The 19252-nt window shown below is 36.4% G+C and overlaps 1 protein-coding gene across 1 annotated transcript; it reads left to right on the forward strand.

Annotated features, from left to right (window-relative positions):
* The first annotated feature begins 5030 nt into the window (after positions 1–5030).
* LOC147546612 (F-box protein At4g19940-like) lies at positions 5031–6221 on the forward strand. The gene has a single exon (XM_086635922.1). It carries the CDS (start codon positions 5031–5033, stop codon positions 6219–6221), a length of 1191 nt encoding a protein of 396 aa, XP_086492048.1.
* The last annotated feature ends 13031 nt before the right edge of the window (positions 6222–19252 follow it).

Raw genomic sequence — 19252 nt, forward strand, 5'->3', positions numbered from 1 at the left:
CTTCTCTATACATGGCATGCATACATGAGACAACAGAGTTACACAAACTGCTTTTTGAAACTCCCACTTCAACAGCATGTGAGACAAACAAGAATTTTTCTCGACTGAACATGTGATAGGAGAGGAAAACAAAAATTTCTCTCGCATGCAATTCAAGTGGAATTCTCACGAAGTGAGCGGAGTATATTTTTTGTACATGAAAGAAGAGGGAGAGACAGACCTAGCGCGAATCCTAGTCCAACATTTGGATACATGCCACTGTCTCGATAAAAGCGGAGTGTATGTAAACCGTTAGATGGAGATTCAGGTTGAATTTGTTAGTCTCGCTGTGGCAGTTGATAAATACATATAGTGCTAATTTTGATACTTAGGCCTAGAACTCGAGAAAGAAATCCATTGTCTAAACACAAGCATTGGTCCTTTGGGTTTTTGTAATGATATACAGAAAACATTTTGCATTGAAATTCTTATATAGATAACAGATGAAACTCGTACTTACAGGAGACAGGGTCGGTACTGAGTTTCTGGTGGCCCAAAGCGAACTCGAAAAATTTGGCCTTATAATATATGCAAATAATTGTTTTTATTAATTAATGAAACTTTTAGTTTCATAAATATTTTCGAAATTGAATACACGAGCAACATCCTATCATATTTATCACAATCGATAATATAACGTGTATAATATGCTAGATAACCGTCTACCATATTTATTAAAAAACTCAAAATAATAACTCTTGTGAGATTTTTTACCACCAAAAAAAAAGAATCTCTCGTAATTTGATTAATGTTGTTATAAAATTTTGCTCAAAAATATTTTTAGTTTTGTACTCTTCATGAGAAAAGGTGATAAAGATATACGTGTAGAAAGTTTCGTATTTTAATTCATTCTTGTTTAGTTTCTTTTGAGAAACTTACCATTCCCCACATTAAAGAAATAAAAAAAAGAAGTTAGATTTTTACATGTTAAATTGATTAATCTATAAATAAAATTCATAACATACTATATACTTAGACATATAATACACACTAAATTGAGGCTCGATTCCTAATTTCATGATCATGATTAGATATTTAGTTTGTTGTGAATTTACATTGATATGTTCTAGATTTTAGTGTTACATATTATTGTTCATGAGAGTAGAACAATTATTTGAATTAATTAAATAAACCATGAATATGAGCTTTTACATAAATTAGGGTTTCAGGATTTTATCGAGTAGGTATTATATTATTACTACTAATGATAAAACAATTTCAATGTGTCACGCGAGGAATACTACGAGAGATAAGAAAGCGAGGGTTGTTTTTTGAAACCAAATGAACCATTTTCATTTAATAAGTGTTAAATCACAATGTTACATGGACGATAATTCTTATTTCTCTCTGCAAACTTCATGAGAGTTACATACTTTTAAATGCAAAGTGCGTCATGAAGAGAAAGAAAAGAAATGGGAGTAGACGCCGACTCGATAAAATGACCCTAAAGGTCGAAAGATGAAAAAATCCTAAAGATCGCGAATGAAAAGACCCTAAAGGTCGAGAATGAAAAGACCCTAAAGGTCGACAAAATAACCGGAAAAAAACTAAAAGGACCACCGTCGCTGTCACCGAAAACCGCTGATGTCACCAGAAAACCGCATCCGTCACCGGAAAACTGCTTTCGTCACTGGGAAACCGCCGCCGTCACCGGAAAAGCGCCGCCACCATAGAGGAATGACCTTCCTTTTTGACCTCTCTCTGCCCCATCTCCACCGCCACAAATACACCACAAATCACACCACCACCACTAAACACCAGTCAACAAGACCACCACAAAACACCACATCACCCACCTCCATCACCATCATCACCATTAAACCTATCCATATCTCCACATTACCACCACCACTGATTCACAGAACCCGCCATCACTAACACCACGTTACACTCCACCAAGTCCGAAACCAACCCCACCACGAATCACACCACCACAGCCAGATCTAGCCATTAAATCAAATCATTCCACCACCATATTTAACCCCACCACCAAACACCACTGGATTTCCACCAGATCCGAAAACACCACCAACCCTAAACCCATTTCACAACCAGATCGTGCCATCAAATCCACCACTATATCCACACCACCACCACCAATACCAGTCAACACCACCATAACCGATCACCAACACCACCATTTAACCCACCACTACGAAACCCGCTACCACCACAACCAGATCTTCCCCAAAGTCAAAACACGCCACCACATACCACCAAAATATAAGAGAGAGAGAGAGGGGGAAAAAGACTGAACCCTCGCCAAAACTGGCGAGGGTATAACTAAAACAAAAACGATAGGTTGCTTATTGAGAGAAAGAGGGAAGGAGGAGATTCCGAAAGCGAGGGTTGTTGACGTTTATCTCTTAGTTGTTGTGGGCCCATAAGAGTAATAGTGTTACAAAATATGTGGCCCTTTCTTTTAAAGGTTATTTCAACTTTGTGATCAGCTTCCTGCCTAACCCCCTACTTTATCAAAAATATCCAGATGATCTCCTTTTTCAAATTCTGTTATAACACCGTTAACTATTCATCATCTCTCTCTCCTTCATCCCATCACCTCTCTCTGCCACCACATCTTCTCGCCACCTTCGTCTTCATTGGCGAAAGTCGACGATCGACCAATTTTCCGACCGGCGACCTTCAAAACAATTTTTTTATCTCTCCTCTCTCTAATTTTTTTATCTCTCTTCTCTCTCTCTAAGTACTCCAGCGAATGGGGTTTCCCTTCGCTGGAGTCTGTTGAACAGACCATTGAAGGTACAATGGTCTGTTCGACAGACCTATGAAGGTATGCGAACAAACTTTCATAGGTCTACGAACAGATCTGCTAACAGATCTACGTAGGTTTTTTCGCAGACCTTCATAGATCTACGACAGACCATTGAAGGTCTGTTCGACTGACTCCAGCGAAGGGAAACCCCTTCGCCGGAGTACTTAGAGAGAGATGAGATTTTTGTAGATAGAGAGAGGAGAGATAATTTTTTTTTATTTTTGAAGGTCGTCGGTCGGAAAACTGACCGGCAAGCGACTTTCGCCGGTGAAGATGATGAGGTGGCAGAGAGAGGTGATGAGATGGAGGATAGAGAGTAACGGACATTTGACGGTAAGTTAAAAAAGAGGGTCATCTGAATATTTTTGATAAAGTAGGGGACTATGTAGAAAACCGTTCACAAAGTTGGGGGCTATTAGGGAAATAACCCTTCTTTTAATGTAGTGCCTCTAAAACCTATTGAATGTTTTCCGGGTCCAACAATTTTCTTTTAGAAAAAAGACATTTCGGGGCCTCTAAAATTTGGGGGGCCAGGGCCGGCCATGCTTAGACACTAGGAAACTATTTATGTATGAAAAATCCTGTCTTTGTTTGTTATGTGATATGTTGAAAATGAATGACACGAAAAAGGCTAGGTATATCACTTCAAACTACCCGATCAACCCTTTCAAAAGAATAATTGATGATGATGATGCCGCTTTTGATCCATTTAAGCTGCTTCTGTTCATGTCAATTGTTAATTAGGGTAGTCTAGTTTTTGCTGTTTTAAATTTGTATTCTGGTAGCTAGCTAGGGTTGTGTTTCATGTTTGTGGTCTCTGCCATGCATTAGTCTTGTTCTGTGTTTTGTTGTTACTCTATTTGCAACTTCATTTTAAACTTTGAAGAAGTTGTATACTTGATGTTGACTCTGTCTTTATCTTAGAGAGAATGCACACCAAGCTATTCTATTTTGCAACGGCGGATAGGAAATTATGCCACCATTTGCGACGCTTTTAACCGTTGCTTTCTATCTTTACGTATAAATCAATTCTCTTTTCAAAATGATCTAATCAAGTAATCACCCACAGTAAATGGCTCGTCCCCCCGAGTTTTATCAATGCAAGATGTTCGTAAATATTATTTGTCTCGAGGATGACGGCGTATCTTATACCTAGGAATGATATTAAAGACATTATTAATGGTTCGGGACCGGAACCCAGACTTTTTGTATAAGTTTGGGATAAAGTTCCACTTTCTGATTTGTCAAATAATTCTAATATGTGCTCGTAAAGATACATGTCAGGCATAAATTATTTCTTCTTTTAACAAGGAAATATTAGAATCTGAAAATTCAATTTTGACTAGTTATAAATGGAATAAAAAGAAATCTTTTAATATATTGCATAAATATCTAGAAATTGAAGTCCTAACTTTAAAAGATGCTCAAATCCAAGAAATATATACTAACACTATCCTCATTCGAAATAAAACTGTCGTTAGTTGAGTAAGATTTTCATCCGTTTAAAATCTCATTGATAATTAAGATTCATCATGTTTAAACACAATAGTTTTTAAGTAAATATGATCCATGACCTAAATTTAATGAATCTAATTCAACCATCTTATTACTAATATTGTAAGGGGATACCAGTGACGGTTGACTAACTCACTAACTGAAACCGTTTCAACATTAATCGTTCAAAAGGATTTCTAGGCATAACTGAAATTACTATTTGTTACACTTTTAGACTGTTACCGATGTTATCAAATATCATTTGGTACAACCCATAACCGTCACTGTATTTTTTTTTTTCGTTTTTTTGTGTTATATTGTTTTCTTCGCTTGGGCTCGCTTCTATCTTCACTAACTATCAAAATGTTCAAGTTATGAAACTAGTCGTTTTCAAATCTTTCCTTTCTTCTAATAGAGTAAGAAAATGTATTCAATTATAACAGAATAAAGGGGATCTTTATGCAATTATTAGTATATGCCCCTTTGGAAAGTAATTTAACATTAATAAAAGTATTATTGTCCTTTCCAGAAATAACTGAATGGGATCCCCTGCTAAATCTCACATTAAGATTGTGAGTGGGTTCTGATGTCTCTTTCTACAAATTTTGTCCCTATATATGGTACTCCTAATCTCATACCATTTACTATATATCTAGCTTGTTCTGTCTAGAGGTAGCCAATAATCCATATTAAGTTCTGGTTTTTGGGACCAGTTGAAAGAAAAATGAGCAGTTTCTCTATTAACGACGTTGTGCCAACCATCAAGAAGGAGGAGAAGCAGGAAATGGAGGAGGAAATGGAGTCTGTTCATCGATATCTTGGTGACGAACTACTGTCGAAAATCTTTGGTAATTTACCTCCGGCATTTAAGTTTGATTTTCGATGTTTGAATAAAACATGGCATTATAGAGTTACTACTCGAGTTTTTCCTCCTGAAAAGACTGGATTCATAATCCGAGACTCTATGAGAAACTCGACTACCTTCATGGAGTTAAGTCCTAATGGAAATGAAATAATCAGTTCAAGAGATCTGAACTTGAATCTCCTTCGGACCTCTATTAAAAGTTCTTGTAATGGTTTGCTATTAACAAGAAAAAGGCTGAGTGGCTCCCCTTCTCTCGGATCCCCAAACGGAATCAATGTTCTTCAAGTTGTGAATGCACTTACACAAAAGAGCATCACTCTTCCTCAATCGAGTTCTCATAAATTTGCAACAAAAATACTCCTCTGGGGTGGAATCGCCTTTGTTCCCCGTACTCAGGAATTCAAAGTAGTCCAATTGATAACTGATGCAATAGATAACATTCACTGTGAGATTATGACTTTAGGTTCTCGCAATCGTAGTTGGAGAACCATAGGGCCTATTCCTGGCGATAGACTTTTAAATGATCACCCAGTTTCACTCAATGGATTCCTTTATTTTATGGTATTCACTCGTTCTTATCTGATTACGATTGATGCTGGTGCTGAAACAATGTATCAAACACAGATACCACATCAGATCGAGACTTGTTACCTCTTACAAATGGGAGGTGATCATGTCGCGCTTATAGAACGCACATACCACGACAATTTGTCTGTGTGGATCCTATTAAATTCTCGCAGAAGCCAATGGGGTAAGGGCTGGTGTCCTACAATTTATTATCAATGGAATGTAAATTGGGTTGAAGGCCGAATGACTCCAATTGGTACTCTTAAAGATGGACTAGTGATTGTGTTTAGGAGTATTGAGGATGGTCATCATTGTGGTTTATATACATTGGATATCGAAACAAAGCAAACGAGGAGGATACCTATCGAATTGTCGTATTGTAGTGCATGGTTCCCTTCTTTATTGACTGCTTTTCCTTGTCCAAAGGGAGCAACACAGCTTACATATCCGGAACAGGTTCAAGCTCCCGCGGACGTAAACTGAAAGAGACTACCGCAACCATTAGCTGGATCGATGTTTTAATTTCTTGTCGTTAATGAAGACTTTAATTAAGAACTTTTATTTTTCTTTGAGCTTTTTTGTTGCATTTTTAAGTACTATTTTGTGGTTTGATTGAACTTTTATGCAATGAGACCATGTTCATGTTCGTTGAACCTATTATATATATATCAAAGTCTTGGCTGCTTATTGTGAAACCCTAAAATATATTGAGTATTTCTACCCCTCCAGAGGAGATCGACGATGGCTAACAATATCATTTTAGGTTTTTTAGAGTCTTCTTATCAAGTAATAGTTATTGAGAATGAATTTCCTCCATATATATAGTAATATAGAGAATGATACTAACGTCTCCTTAAACCTATAATTCATGAGGTAAATCTCCGTCCTCATGCCTTAAATCAAAAAGAGATCGACTAATACATTCTAATGTGATTGTATATGGGGAGATAACTAAGGATCATAATTCTACCTTCGTCCAAAAAATAAAAAATAATTGTATCATAATTAAACAAGGAAAAAAAGGGGCAAAAGTCGAATGCCTTTGTTGCATTGTTAGGGAGTGTTGCGACAATACTATTGTGGGATGAATTTGTGGTTTCTCTATATTATATTAGGTATTGATACTTCAAGCATGCTACTTACTTTGTTAGAGTATAAGGATCGAGACCCCAAGATATCCAAGATCATCCGTCCAAGATATATGAAGATGGGACGGATCGACATCAAGAGATCCGACGATCAAGATGAGTCCAAGATATTGGAAGATATGAAAGATATCGAAGATATATTTAGGATATCTCTTGTAACTATTTAATAGTAATATTGAGTAGAGATTATATTGTTTCCTAGTTTAGTTAGGAGAAACTAGGAAACCCTAAACCCTATAAATAAGAGATGGGTTCTAGGAGTTTAAGCATTCGATTACTAACCAATCATTGTAACGAATCTCCACAATTGTGGATAATAAAGTATGTAGCCGTTCTGGCTTTCTCCGTGGATGTAGGCCGTGATCCTCCGACCGAACCACGTAAACTATTGTGTTATTTATTTCAGTTTATGTCTTCTAATCTACCAACTAACATAAACTTTCACATGGTATCTTAGCAGGTTTCGATTTCAGTCTTGCTTCATATTTCGCTTCCGCATTCCACGATTTTTTTAATCGTTGTAATTAGTAACGGTTCAATCTCTTAGCCGATTATTTTCAAAAATCCAAGATTATCTTGTCCTTCAAGGAGAAGTTTTTGTTTTTCCTAAAACCATTCCCCTCTTTCACTCTTCTCCTCTCATTCGGTTTCTTATCATTTCCGATGTGGCATACGACGAAAACAAATATGAAATCATCTTCTTCCCATCATGGTGTTATCCCGTTGAATCAAGAGAGATGTCATCCGGTTCAATTTCTGCTTTTTCCCTCAATCTATTGTGATTGAATCATTACTGTCGTGGACTTGTTTTCTTCAATTTGAGAAAACAATTCCTTAGTTGTCTGATCACGTCCAGGCACTCATCTTTAGTTGGGTATTAATTACTCTTCCTACAAAGTTCAGTTATACATTGTTTTCTTAATTTGTATTTTTTTCAACCGACTTTTTAATATCCCCATCTCCAATGGATAGCTCAGGTCGTTCTTGAAAATTCCACTGACTTAGTATCAATTTTATCTCATCCGACGGCACATCAATTAGTTTCTTCTTTTGGTTTTTTATCGGCGACCGTTCCCTCTCTTTTCGTCGATCGATTTTGCGCCATCTCTTTTACCAATCGATAGTTCCCATTCGGTTTGGACAATATTTATTGAACCACACTGACTTTCTTTCAGTTGGGCGATGAATTAACATTTTTTCTCTCGGCTTTGGACTTTCGCCGATTACTCACTCTCGGCTATCTCTCTCTCTCTCTCTCACGGTTTCTCTCACGTGAGTGAAATTCATATGGTATCATTAGATCATATTTCTTCTTGTTTTGTCTACAATGAAGATATATTTTATCAAACCGTACCATCCGGTTAAAATCAATTCGTTAACATCCAAACGAGTTTGATCTTCTCTTAAAGTTGGTACCTTACGGGTCAATCCATCCCTCCCCTCAATCAGTAATACTTATTCACAATGTTCACTTCCGTCATTCTTTCGTCTTTGTCGATATAAAGGAAGAAAGACATGAAGGAAAGAAGAAAAGAATGAGATTCAAGCTTACAAAATACAAGAATACAAGTTCAAGTTGCAGACAAAGAATTCAACATCATTGGCCATTGTTCGACATTAAACAAAAAAAAATAATCCAGTTCAAGTTATTTATTTCAGTTTATGTCTTCTAATCTACCAACTAATACGAACTTTCCCATACTTGATGATTTTATGGATCTTGTATATCTCACAAACAACAGTATTGGCTGGTTGTGAAACCCTAAACTGTCACTCTGTCAGCTAGGTACTCACTGCTGAAGGCTGAAGATAAAATAGATATTAACATTCTTTCAGGGTCCTCTCATCATTTACTAACTACTGTTATAATATATAGCTCTCACCCCTTTTCCTCTCAAAGATATATACATGACCAAGATCAATTCGATCCATCATTGAGAATGATTTCGACCTCATCTTATGCGTACATTTCATGACGTAAATCCCAGTTAGTGCATGCCGTAATATTGGAATGATATCTCGTGTGTAATATTCATGACGTAAATCTTCCTCACAGAGAAAATAAGAAAGATACTACTGCACAAACATTAAGTTAGATGGGATTATATATGTACATATAGGGGGAGTTGAGTAAATGTATAATCTGTACATACTATATGGTATCGATGAAGATATCAGCGATGCTGAGCGATAATAGCCCTAGATAGAGATGTCAATTCAAACCTAGTAATACCTATATAGAAGGCTAGAAGCGTGGCAGTGCAGGATTCAATCGTAGAACAGGATTGGGATCTAAATCTCGTAACCAATGTAAAAACAATTTAGATAGAAAAGCAACCCAACCAAAATGAACAAATTGAGCTTTCAATGTCTGTAATTGAACTACTTAGACTGAGACATGTTAATCGTGTCTAGTAATTTTTGTTTTTGTCGAAGCGCCTCTTACCTTTTTGTCGTTTACTAGTAAAGAAAATGCAGTAGTTTCCTCATAAGAAATTAATCGCCTTCTTGTGTGGTTTTGTTTTAATTCCTAAATAATAAGCACAATTTGTGTAAGGATCAACAGGGGGAATCACCATTAGTAAGTTTCCCAAAATAACGAAAAAAACAAAGAGAAATAAGGATCCTGTGGAGAATAAACAATTTCTCCAACAAACAAAAAATTAACCATCCTTTTAATTTTCCAGATGAGAGTTGTAAATTACAGATTATTAGTAGCTAACTATCTGTCCTTCTCTCAGAGAGCTCCTAATACAAAAATGTTTATTCTATTTGCGACAGGGTTGGAGATATGTCACAAGTCGCAAAGGTTTAAAGTTTTTTTTTTTGACGTACTAAACAGTTTCTCTTTTCAAATGATCTTAATTGCTAAGCCGTACCCACCAGTGGTGAATGACCCCTCTCCGCAAATTCTATATATTAATGCATGATATTCGTAAATATTATATATTTGACTGTCGGTGCACGCATGTAATGAGCTAGGGATGGTATTAAGAACGTTAATAATGGTTCCTGGTATGAAACAAAACCTTTTGTGTAAGTCTAAGAAAAAGTTTCGTTACCTGATTTGTCTAATAATTCTAACATGTGCTCTTCGAGATACATATTAAGACATAAAATATTTCTTCTTTTAACTTGGAAAATATTGGAATTTGAAATTTAAATTTTGACTAGTTAAAAATGGAATAAAATAGAATCTTTAATATATTGCATTAACATTGCTAAAGGAATGAATAAGTCCTAAATCTAAGGGATGCTCAAAATCCCCATTAAAAATAAAATCAATACTTATCATTTTTGAACCACTTAAAACTGTCTTTAAATGATTAAGATTTCCATCTGATCTTTCAACAAAAAAAAGAAAAGATTTCTATCGGATGAAGATCTCACTGATAACTAAGATTCATCATGTTTAAACAATAAATAGTCTTTTAAAGAAATGTAATCCATGACCTAAATTCAACTCATCTTACTACTAATATTTTGACTGAATACTATTGACTGATTACTAACACACTAACGGAAACCGTTTCAACACGAACGGTCCAAGAAGATTTCTAAGAATAACTTAAAAGATACTATTTGTTACACTTTGAGGCCGGGCCGTTATTAGTGTTACCCATATCATTTGCAATAATTAAAACCTTGTTGTTATGTATCATAATATTTTCCTTCCTTTCCTCTACCATTCTCTTCTTATGTAACAACCAAAAATGTTCAAGTTATGGAAACCCATTGTTTTTCAAATTGTTCTTTTCTTCTAATAAGAAAGAAAATATTGTCTTTTTGTAATTATTAGTATATGCCACTTTGGCAAGTCATTAATAGTAATACAAATAGAGATATTGTGGTTTCTAAAAAATAACGGAAGAGGTCTCTGCTCAGTCTCACAAGGTGTCACACTAACATCAAAAGTTATATTCCTCTCTCACCATTTGCTCCCTCTCCCAGCCCTCCCTGACTGATGGATGATTTGGAAATATATATATAACATCTTTCTACACATAGATTGGAGACTACATATATAATATCTTAGAGATTGAGGGGGATATCTTGCTAGCTAGAAGCTTCAACTCTAAGATCATCAAGATCACCTTCATTGCTATATATATACATCTACTTGTCTTCTGTTTCTACAAACCTTAAGGTTAAGGAGAGGATCATTACTACTACTACTACTGATCATCTCATACCATTTACTATATATCTAGCTTGCTCTGTCAGCCGTCGCCCAATAACACACATTAAGTTTTGGGTTTTTTGAAAGTTGAAAGAAAAATGAGTAGTTTCTCTAAAGCTAATGATCTAACTGGGATGTCGCATATTAATAGCGATATTCCATCATCGAGCAGCAAGGAGCATGACAAGGAAGAGGGAATGGAGGAAATGGAGGAAATGGAGGAAATTGAGGAAATGGAGGAAATTGAGGAAATGGAGGAAATGGAGGAAATTGAGGAGGCTGATCGAATTACCAGCCCCTATCTTTACGAGGATCTGGTTTCAATCATCTTCGGTAATTTACCTCCTCCTTGTAAGTTCGAATTCAGATGTCTAAGCAAAACATGGCATCATAGAGTTACTACTGAAGTTTTTCCTCCTGAAAAGAGGGGATTCATAATCGAAGACCGTATGAGAAATTCGACTACCTTCATAGAGTTAAGTCCTGATGGAAATGCAGTAATCAGTTCAAGAGATCTGAATTTGAATCTCGGTTGGACTAGTATTAAAAGTTCTTGTAATGGTTTGCTTTTAACAAGAAAAAGGTCAAGTGCTGGCTCCTCTTCTCCTGGATCCGGGAACGGAATCAATATTCTTCGAGTTGTGAATGCGCTTACACAGAAGAGCATCACTCTTCCTCAACCGCGCGCTCGTAGATTTGCAACAAATGTAAACCTCTGGGGTGGAATCACCTTTGTTCCCGGTACCGAGGAATTCAAAGTAGTCCAGTTGATATGTGAAAGAGGTAACATTAGCTGTGAGATTATGACTCTAGGTTCTCATAATCGTAGTTGGAGAACCGTAGGGATTATTCAGGGCAAGAGACTTTTACATGATCACCCAATTTCACACAATGGAGTCCTCTATTTTATGATATTCTCTCGTTCTTATCTGATTTCTATTGATGCTGGTACTGAAACAATGTATCGAATAAACTTTCCACATCAAAATGTTATCTTGAAGACTTCTCACCTCGTAAAAATGGGAGGTGATCTTGTCACGCTTATAGAGCGCAAGTACAACGGAAATTTGGCGGTATGGATCCTAATGAATCCCGTCACAAGCCAATGGGGTTTCGGTTGGGGTCCTGAAATTGTACATCCATTTAATGTACATTGGGTTGCAGACAGAATGACTCCTATAGGTACTCTAATAGATGGATCAGTAATTGTGTTTAGGAATTATGGGGCTGATCGAGGTGGTTTATATGCATTCCGCGTACAAACAAACGAAATGATTAGGATACCTATCGAGCTACGGAGTTATACTACATGTTTCCCTTCTACATTGACTGCCTTTGCTTATCCAAGGGGACCAACACAGCTGGCGTATCCCGAAGAGGTTCAAGCTCCCCCGGAGGCAAACTGAAAGAGAAGGTGACTACAACAACCATTAGCCCATCACTGCTAGCTAGCTGTTCTCTCTTAGGATGGATGTTTTAATTTCTTGTTGTTAACTAAATGAAGACTTTAAGATTTTTCTGTGAACTTTCTTGATGCATTTTTAAGTACTATTTTGTGGTTTGGTTAAACTTGTGGTTTCTCAGTTCTGTATTACTTATATGCAATGAGGCTATGTATTTGATCATGTTGGTTGAACCTTTTATATCTCAAAGTCTTGGCAGCTGGTTATCTGAAACCCTAAAATATATAAAATATCAACGGTGATAGATGGCCCGGCATGGAACCCGGCCGAATCCCGGCGGAATGACGTGTCGGGCCATGATTTAGAGAGAGAAATTTTCTTACTTTCTCTCTCTAAATCACGGCCCGACACGTCATCCGGACGAGATTCGGCCAGGTTCCGTGCCGGGCGTAGCATCATTTTCCATAAAATATCAATTGCTACCCATTCCATAAGAGATGGTGGCTAACAATATCATTTTAGGGTTGTCTTGGAGTCTTCTTATAATTAAGTAGTAATTATTGAGAATGAGTTTCTTGCATATAGAATGATAGTAACGACGTATAATTCATGACGTAAATCTCGGTTCCATGTCATATGGAAAAATCATAAAGAGATCGAATAATACATTCTAATGTGATTGTATATGGGAGGTTGATGATACTATATTTAAGCAACTCTAGCTAGTATGTCGTATCGATGAACATATCATTGCTTGGCAAATGGAAATGGAGATATTGATAAAAAAATTGTTATTGGACTAGAAGAAGAGAGGAAGATATATATATATATATATATATATATATATATATATATATATCATTCAGGATGATCACTTGAGAGGTAATAAGTACTTTAACTTAATATGTCAATAACCATATGTGATATGTCATTCCCTAAACTTGTTTTTAGTTAGCTCACTAACCACCAACTTAAGATCAATATCTTAGCAACTAGCTAGTTCTCCTTTTTAGGATACTATATATATGTTTCACTTGTAATATCTTATATGTTTCTTTCTATCCACTTTTCATGGATCTTCTGGTTTTACTTGTATTTTGCTTCCTTCACTTTTTGCAAGTCCTAGCCGAACGGAACGAGGATGGAATCCAATCTTGTGTATCTCAGAGTCTTGGCTGGTTATGAAACCCTACAATCAGCTAGCTACTCATTCACTACAAAAAAACGTCCTGTTTGTAACGGCTGAAAATCGTTACAAGTGACAGAAAAGCCGTTACAAATAACAACTTGTACGGCTACAAACCGTAAAAAAAAGTTAGCCGTTACAAAAAAAATTCCGTTCCAAATACATTTGTAACGACCGAAAGCTGTTATAAAAGGACATTTATAAGTGGGTATAGGCCGTTATAAAAAAGTTTATCAAAGTGGCGCGAACCACATTGGCACCACATATTTTGTAACAGCTAGGAGAGATATAGCCGTTATAAATGTGAAGATTTAGGATAAAACCCTAGTTGCTCCCAGAAGATCAAATTAAAACTCACCAGAAATCGGTTTAAGAACTCCCTCGGTTCCTACTTGCAATTGAGAGACAAATCCGTGTTGTTGTCGAATTTGAGAACAAATCCTAGTTCTAGTTGAACTCGGTTCTCCGATTTGAACTCTCTTTCTCTCTGAAAACCTGGAACTATCGAAGAGGAAAGGAACAAACTGATTGTGAGGTCTAAGGCTCAATTCTATTATAACGGCCAGAAATGAAAGAGTCGTTACAGACGTAACATCTTGTAATGATAAGAAATAAACGACTGTTACAACCGTGACATCTTGTAATGGGTAGAGAACCGTTATAATAAAACATTTTGGGCGCCAAAGCTAGGCGCCAATTAATTGGTCTTGGTGACGGCTATATTTTCGTCAACCGTTACAACAACCCAAATGTAGGCGCCAACGCCTGACGCCAACTCAATTCGCCTTTATAACGGTTGTTGGAAGCCGTTGCAACAAGTTTATTATTAACGGCTTAACAAAAGGCGTTACAACTAACCATTACAAATGTGACGTATTTTCGTAGTGATTCCTGAAGCTGAAGGTATAGCTCCTTTCATCATTTACTAACTACTGTTATAATACAATATAGATCCTCTCACCCCTTTTCCTCTCTAAGTCATATAACATGTTCAGAAATATTTTCGAGGGAAAGATATAAAAGATTTAATTGATGAAAGGACCCTAGGTGTGCGGTGTGCCTTTGGGTTAAAATGCAAGGCATGCTTCTTTTTGGACACCGACCCCTGAGAAAATTGTTAGGAAATTAGCTCCTTCGTATCGTTAAACAGGTGAATGTGGTTCTCCTTAGGCTTTATGGACTAAGATTGTTCGAACCAAATATGGAGGCAATGCAACAGTTTGGTTCCCTAACTCTAGTGTTCCGTCCAGATGTGGAGGTCCGTGGAGGGATATTCTCTCAACTTTACTGCTTATTAAAGCTCTCTCGATCATCAACATCAATGATGGCACTAAATCTTCATTTCGGGAAGATACTTGGCTTGAATCTATTCCCTTGAAGTCCTCCTTTCTTAATCTGTGGAAGAAATCAAAATCCAAGGATCTTTCTCTTGTGGAGGTAGTAGTTGAACATTCTAATCATTTTGATTGGAACTTGAGGATACCCAACAATCTTTCCTCCACTCTTGCCATTGAAGCTTCGGATCTTCTTCTTCGCTTAAAGCTTTCGGGACCCCACTTTCCAACTTGCCTAGCACAAGAGTATGGACTTTATCGAACAATGATCTCTTCTCCTATAACTCATTGTATAATCATTTAGAGGAACAAATTTCTCCTTCTACTCCTCCAGAGTTTTTCCCAAAAGTAAAATTTGGAACAAATTTCTTCCATCTAAAATCTCATTCTCTCTTTGGGCTATTTGGCATAAAGCAATTCCTACTACGGACTCTCTTCTGGTGAAATCTTTGTGGTAATTTCTCACAACATTTTAGTTCTTGTGATTCGGTTGAAGAGGTGATAGTGGTTGCAAAAAAAAGTTAGAAACAAAGTTAGAAAATCTTTCTTGATTGCTTGTTCTCCATTTGCTATCTTACGGGCTCTTTGGTTGGAGAGAAATGATAGGATCTTCAAGGAGAAGTATAGATCTCCCGAACAACTAATTGTTTTCATTAAAGGTCTTATTTTCTATTGGAGTTACCCGTTAGATTGGAAGAAGACTACTCGGTTTTTCGGATTTAGTTTTTAATTGGCGGACTTTAATTTCTGCATTATATTAGGTATTGAAATTTCAAGCAGCTAGATTTTTTTTCTTCCGGAGAAGATAAAATAGCATCATTGATGAACAAGATTAATACAAAGCAATGGTAGAAGCTTAGATGGCTAACTATCCATTACCCAGATAGAAGACATGATAGAAACTATTACATGAGGCTTTTAGGCTAGACAAAGCATCCCAATTCCTGATGTATTGGCTAAAAGGGGTCGATTTGCTCCATAGTTGATTGGTTGCCCAGTAGTGAATCAATCTCTCTGCTTGAATGATGATCTTATTCCGCATAGCTTCTCTATCATAAACATTTAGATGGGAATATATATGTATGTAGGGGGAGTTGAGTAAATGTATAATCTGTACATATATACTATATGGTGTCGATGAAGATATCAGCAATGCTGAGCAATACTAGCCCTAGCCAGAGAGATCAATTCAAACCTAGTGGTACCTAGAAGGGCGGTCATGCCGGTTTCAATCGTAGAACAGGATTGGGATCTGAATCTCTCAAGCAACGTAAAAACAATTTAGATAGAAATCAACCCAACCAAAATGAACAAATTGGGCTCAATGTGTGTAATTGAATAACTTAGACTGAGACATGTTAATCGTGTCTAGTAATTTTTGTTTTTTTCGAAGGGCCTCTTCCCTCTTTGTCATTTACTATTAAAGAAAATGCAGTAGTTTTCTGATAAGAAGTCAATCGATTTCTTGTCTGATTTTGTTTTAATTCCTAAATATCAGGCACAATCTTTGTAAGGATCAACAGGAAGATTCACCATTAAAAAGTTCCCAAAAAAAATTGAAGAAAAATAAGGATCCTGGTGGAGAATAAACAATTTTTTTTATAACCACATATACTTTGAGGGGAGATCTAATTTCTCCAACAAACAATTAATTAATTAACCACCCCTTTAATTTTTCAGATTATTAGTAGCTAATTATCTGTCCTTCTCTCTCACAAAGCTCCTAAAACAAAAAGGTTTATTCTATTTGCGCAAGGTTGGAGATTTATGTCACAAGTACCATTCGCAACAGTTTAACGTTGCTTTTTTCTATTTTGACGTACTAAATAGTTTCTCTAGCTTTTATAAATTATCCTAATTATTAAGCAGTAAACCCCGCCGTGAGTGACTCCTCTCCGCAAATTTTATTAATGCATGATGGTCGTAAATATTATTTGTCCGAAGGATGGTTGGCGGTGCACGTATGCAATGAGCTAGGATGGTATTAGGGACGTTAATAATGGTCCCCCGCCTAAATTGAAAATCTTTTGTACAAATCTGGGATAAGGTTTCAATACCTGATTTGTCCAATTATTCTTAACATATGCTCTTAGAGATAAATTTTAAGACATAAATTATTTCCTATTTTTAATTTGGAAATATTGAAATTTGAAAATTGAACTTTGACTAGGTAAAAATAAAATAAAATGAAACTGCCCCATTTTTCATTAGGGGTAACCGTCCTGACTCAGACTAGCACTTTGACTAATTAAAGATAGAATAAATTAGAATCTCTAATATATTGCATAAATATTGTTAAAAGAATGAATTCTCAAGTTGAAGGGATGCTCAGAAAATCCTCACTAGAAATAAAACCAAAATACATCCTAACTTTCGAGCCACTTAAAAACTGTCTTTAAGTGACTAAGATTTTCATCTGATGAAGATCTCACTGATTAGATTGTTCATCAAGTTTAAACAAAAAATAGCCTTTAATTTAAGGAAATAAGATCATGACCTAAATTCAATGAATCTTATTCACCAATCTTACGATCTAATATTTTAACTGGATATCGCTGATCGTTGACTGCCCCAATAACTGAAACCATTTCAACCCTTTCAGACCGTGATCAATGTTATCCATATCATTTACGACAATAAGAACCGTTGTTGTTTCTTCTTTTGTTTTGTTAAAATTCTATATTGATTTTTCCTTCCCTGCCTCTCTAGCTTTATCTTCTAATAAGAAAATATTGTCTTTTTGAAATTATTAGCATATGCAGCTTAATTTGGCAAGTAATTAAAATAGAATAAAATAAAATATTATTTTCTTTTCCAAAAATAAGTGAAGGGATGATCCCTTGCTAAATCTCACATTAAGATTGTTGTGGTGGGTTCTGATTTATGAAACAACATCCAACAACATGGAAATATAATCCTAGAGATTGAGTCTAATATCTTGCTAGAATCTTCTATCAATTAAATGTTTGATTCCCAACTCTAACATCTTCACTGCTATATATACATCTACTTGTCTTCTCTGTTTCTACAAACCCTAAGGTTAAGGAGAGGATCATTACTACTACTACTGATCATCTATACTATCTAGCTTGTTCTGTCGGAGGGGTCGCCAATAACCCATATTAAGTTCTAGATTTTGGAACCAGTTGAAAGAAAAATGAGTAGTTTCTCTATTAACGACGTTGTGCCACCTAACAAGGAGGAGGGGAAGCAGGAAATGGAGGTGGTGGAAATAAAGGACGAGGAGGAAATGGAGGTGGTGGAAATAAAGGACGAGGAGGAAATGGAGGTGGAAATGGTGGAGGAGGAGGAGGCTGTTCATCGATATATTGGTGACGAACTTGTCTCTATAATCTTTGGTAACTTACCTTCTTTAGCTTTCAAATTTGATTTTCGATGTCTGAACAAAACATGGCATTATAGAGTTACTACTCAAGTTATTCCTCCTGAAAAAACTGGATTCATAATCGAAGACCCTATAGGAGACAAAACTACCTTCATAGAGTTAAATCCTGATGGAAATGAAATAATCAGTTCAAGAGATCTGAACTTGGATCTCCGTTGGAGTACTATTCAAAGTTCTTGTAATGGTTTGCTTTTAACAAGAAAAAGGTTGACTGGCTCCTCTTCTATTGGATCCGTCAACGGAATCAATATTCTTCAAGTTGTGAATGCGCTCACACAAAAGACCATCACTCTTCCTCAACCGTGCTCTCGTAGATTTGCAACAATCGTACACCTCTGGGGTGGAATTACCTTTCTTCCCGGTACTCAGGAATTCAAAGTAGTCAAGTTGATACATGAAAGAGGTAACATTTACTGTGAGATCATGACTTTAGGTTCTCCTGATCGTAGTTGGAGAACCATAGGGACTATTCCTGGCAAGAGATTATTACATGATCACCCGACTTCACACAATGGAATCCTTCATTTCATGGTATACTCTCGTGATTACCTGATTTCGATTGATACTGGTGCTGAAACAATGTACCAAACAAACTTACCACATCAAAATATTGTCTTGAAGACTTGTCACCTCTTAAATATGGGAGGTGATAATGTCGTGCTTATAGAGCGCAAGTACAATGGTAATTTGTTTGTGTGGTTTCTAATCAATTCCGTCACAAGCCAATGGGGTATCGGCTGGTGTCCTCAAATTTTGTATCCATGGTATATACATTGGGTTGAAGACCAAATGACTCCAGTGGGTACTCTGAAAGATGGATTGGTAATTGTCTTTAGGAGTTATGCGGAGGGTGATCG

The sequence above is a fragment of the Eschscholzia californica genome, unplaced genomic scaffold (assembly GCF_041429995.1).
Source record: "Eschscholzia californica isolate CP2 unplaced genomic scaffold, dmEscCali1.0.p SCAF_4, whole genome shotgun sequence".
NCBI lineage: Eukaryota > Viridiplantae > Streptophyta > Magnoliopsida > Ranunculales > Papaveraceae > Eschscholzia > Eschscholzia californica.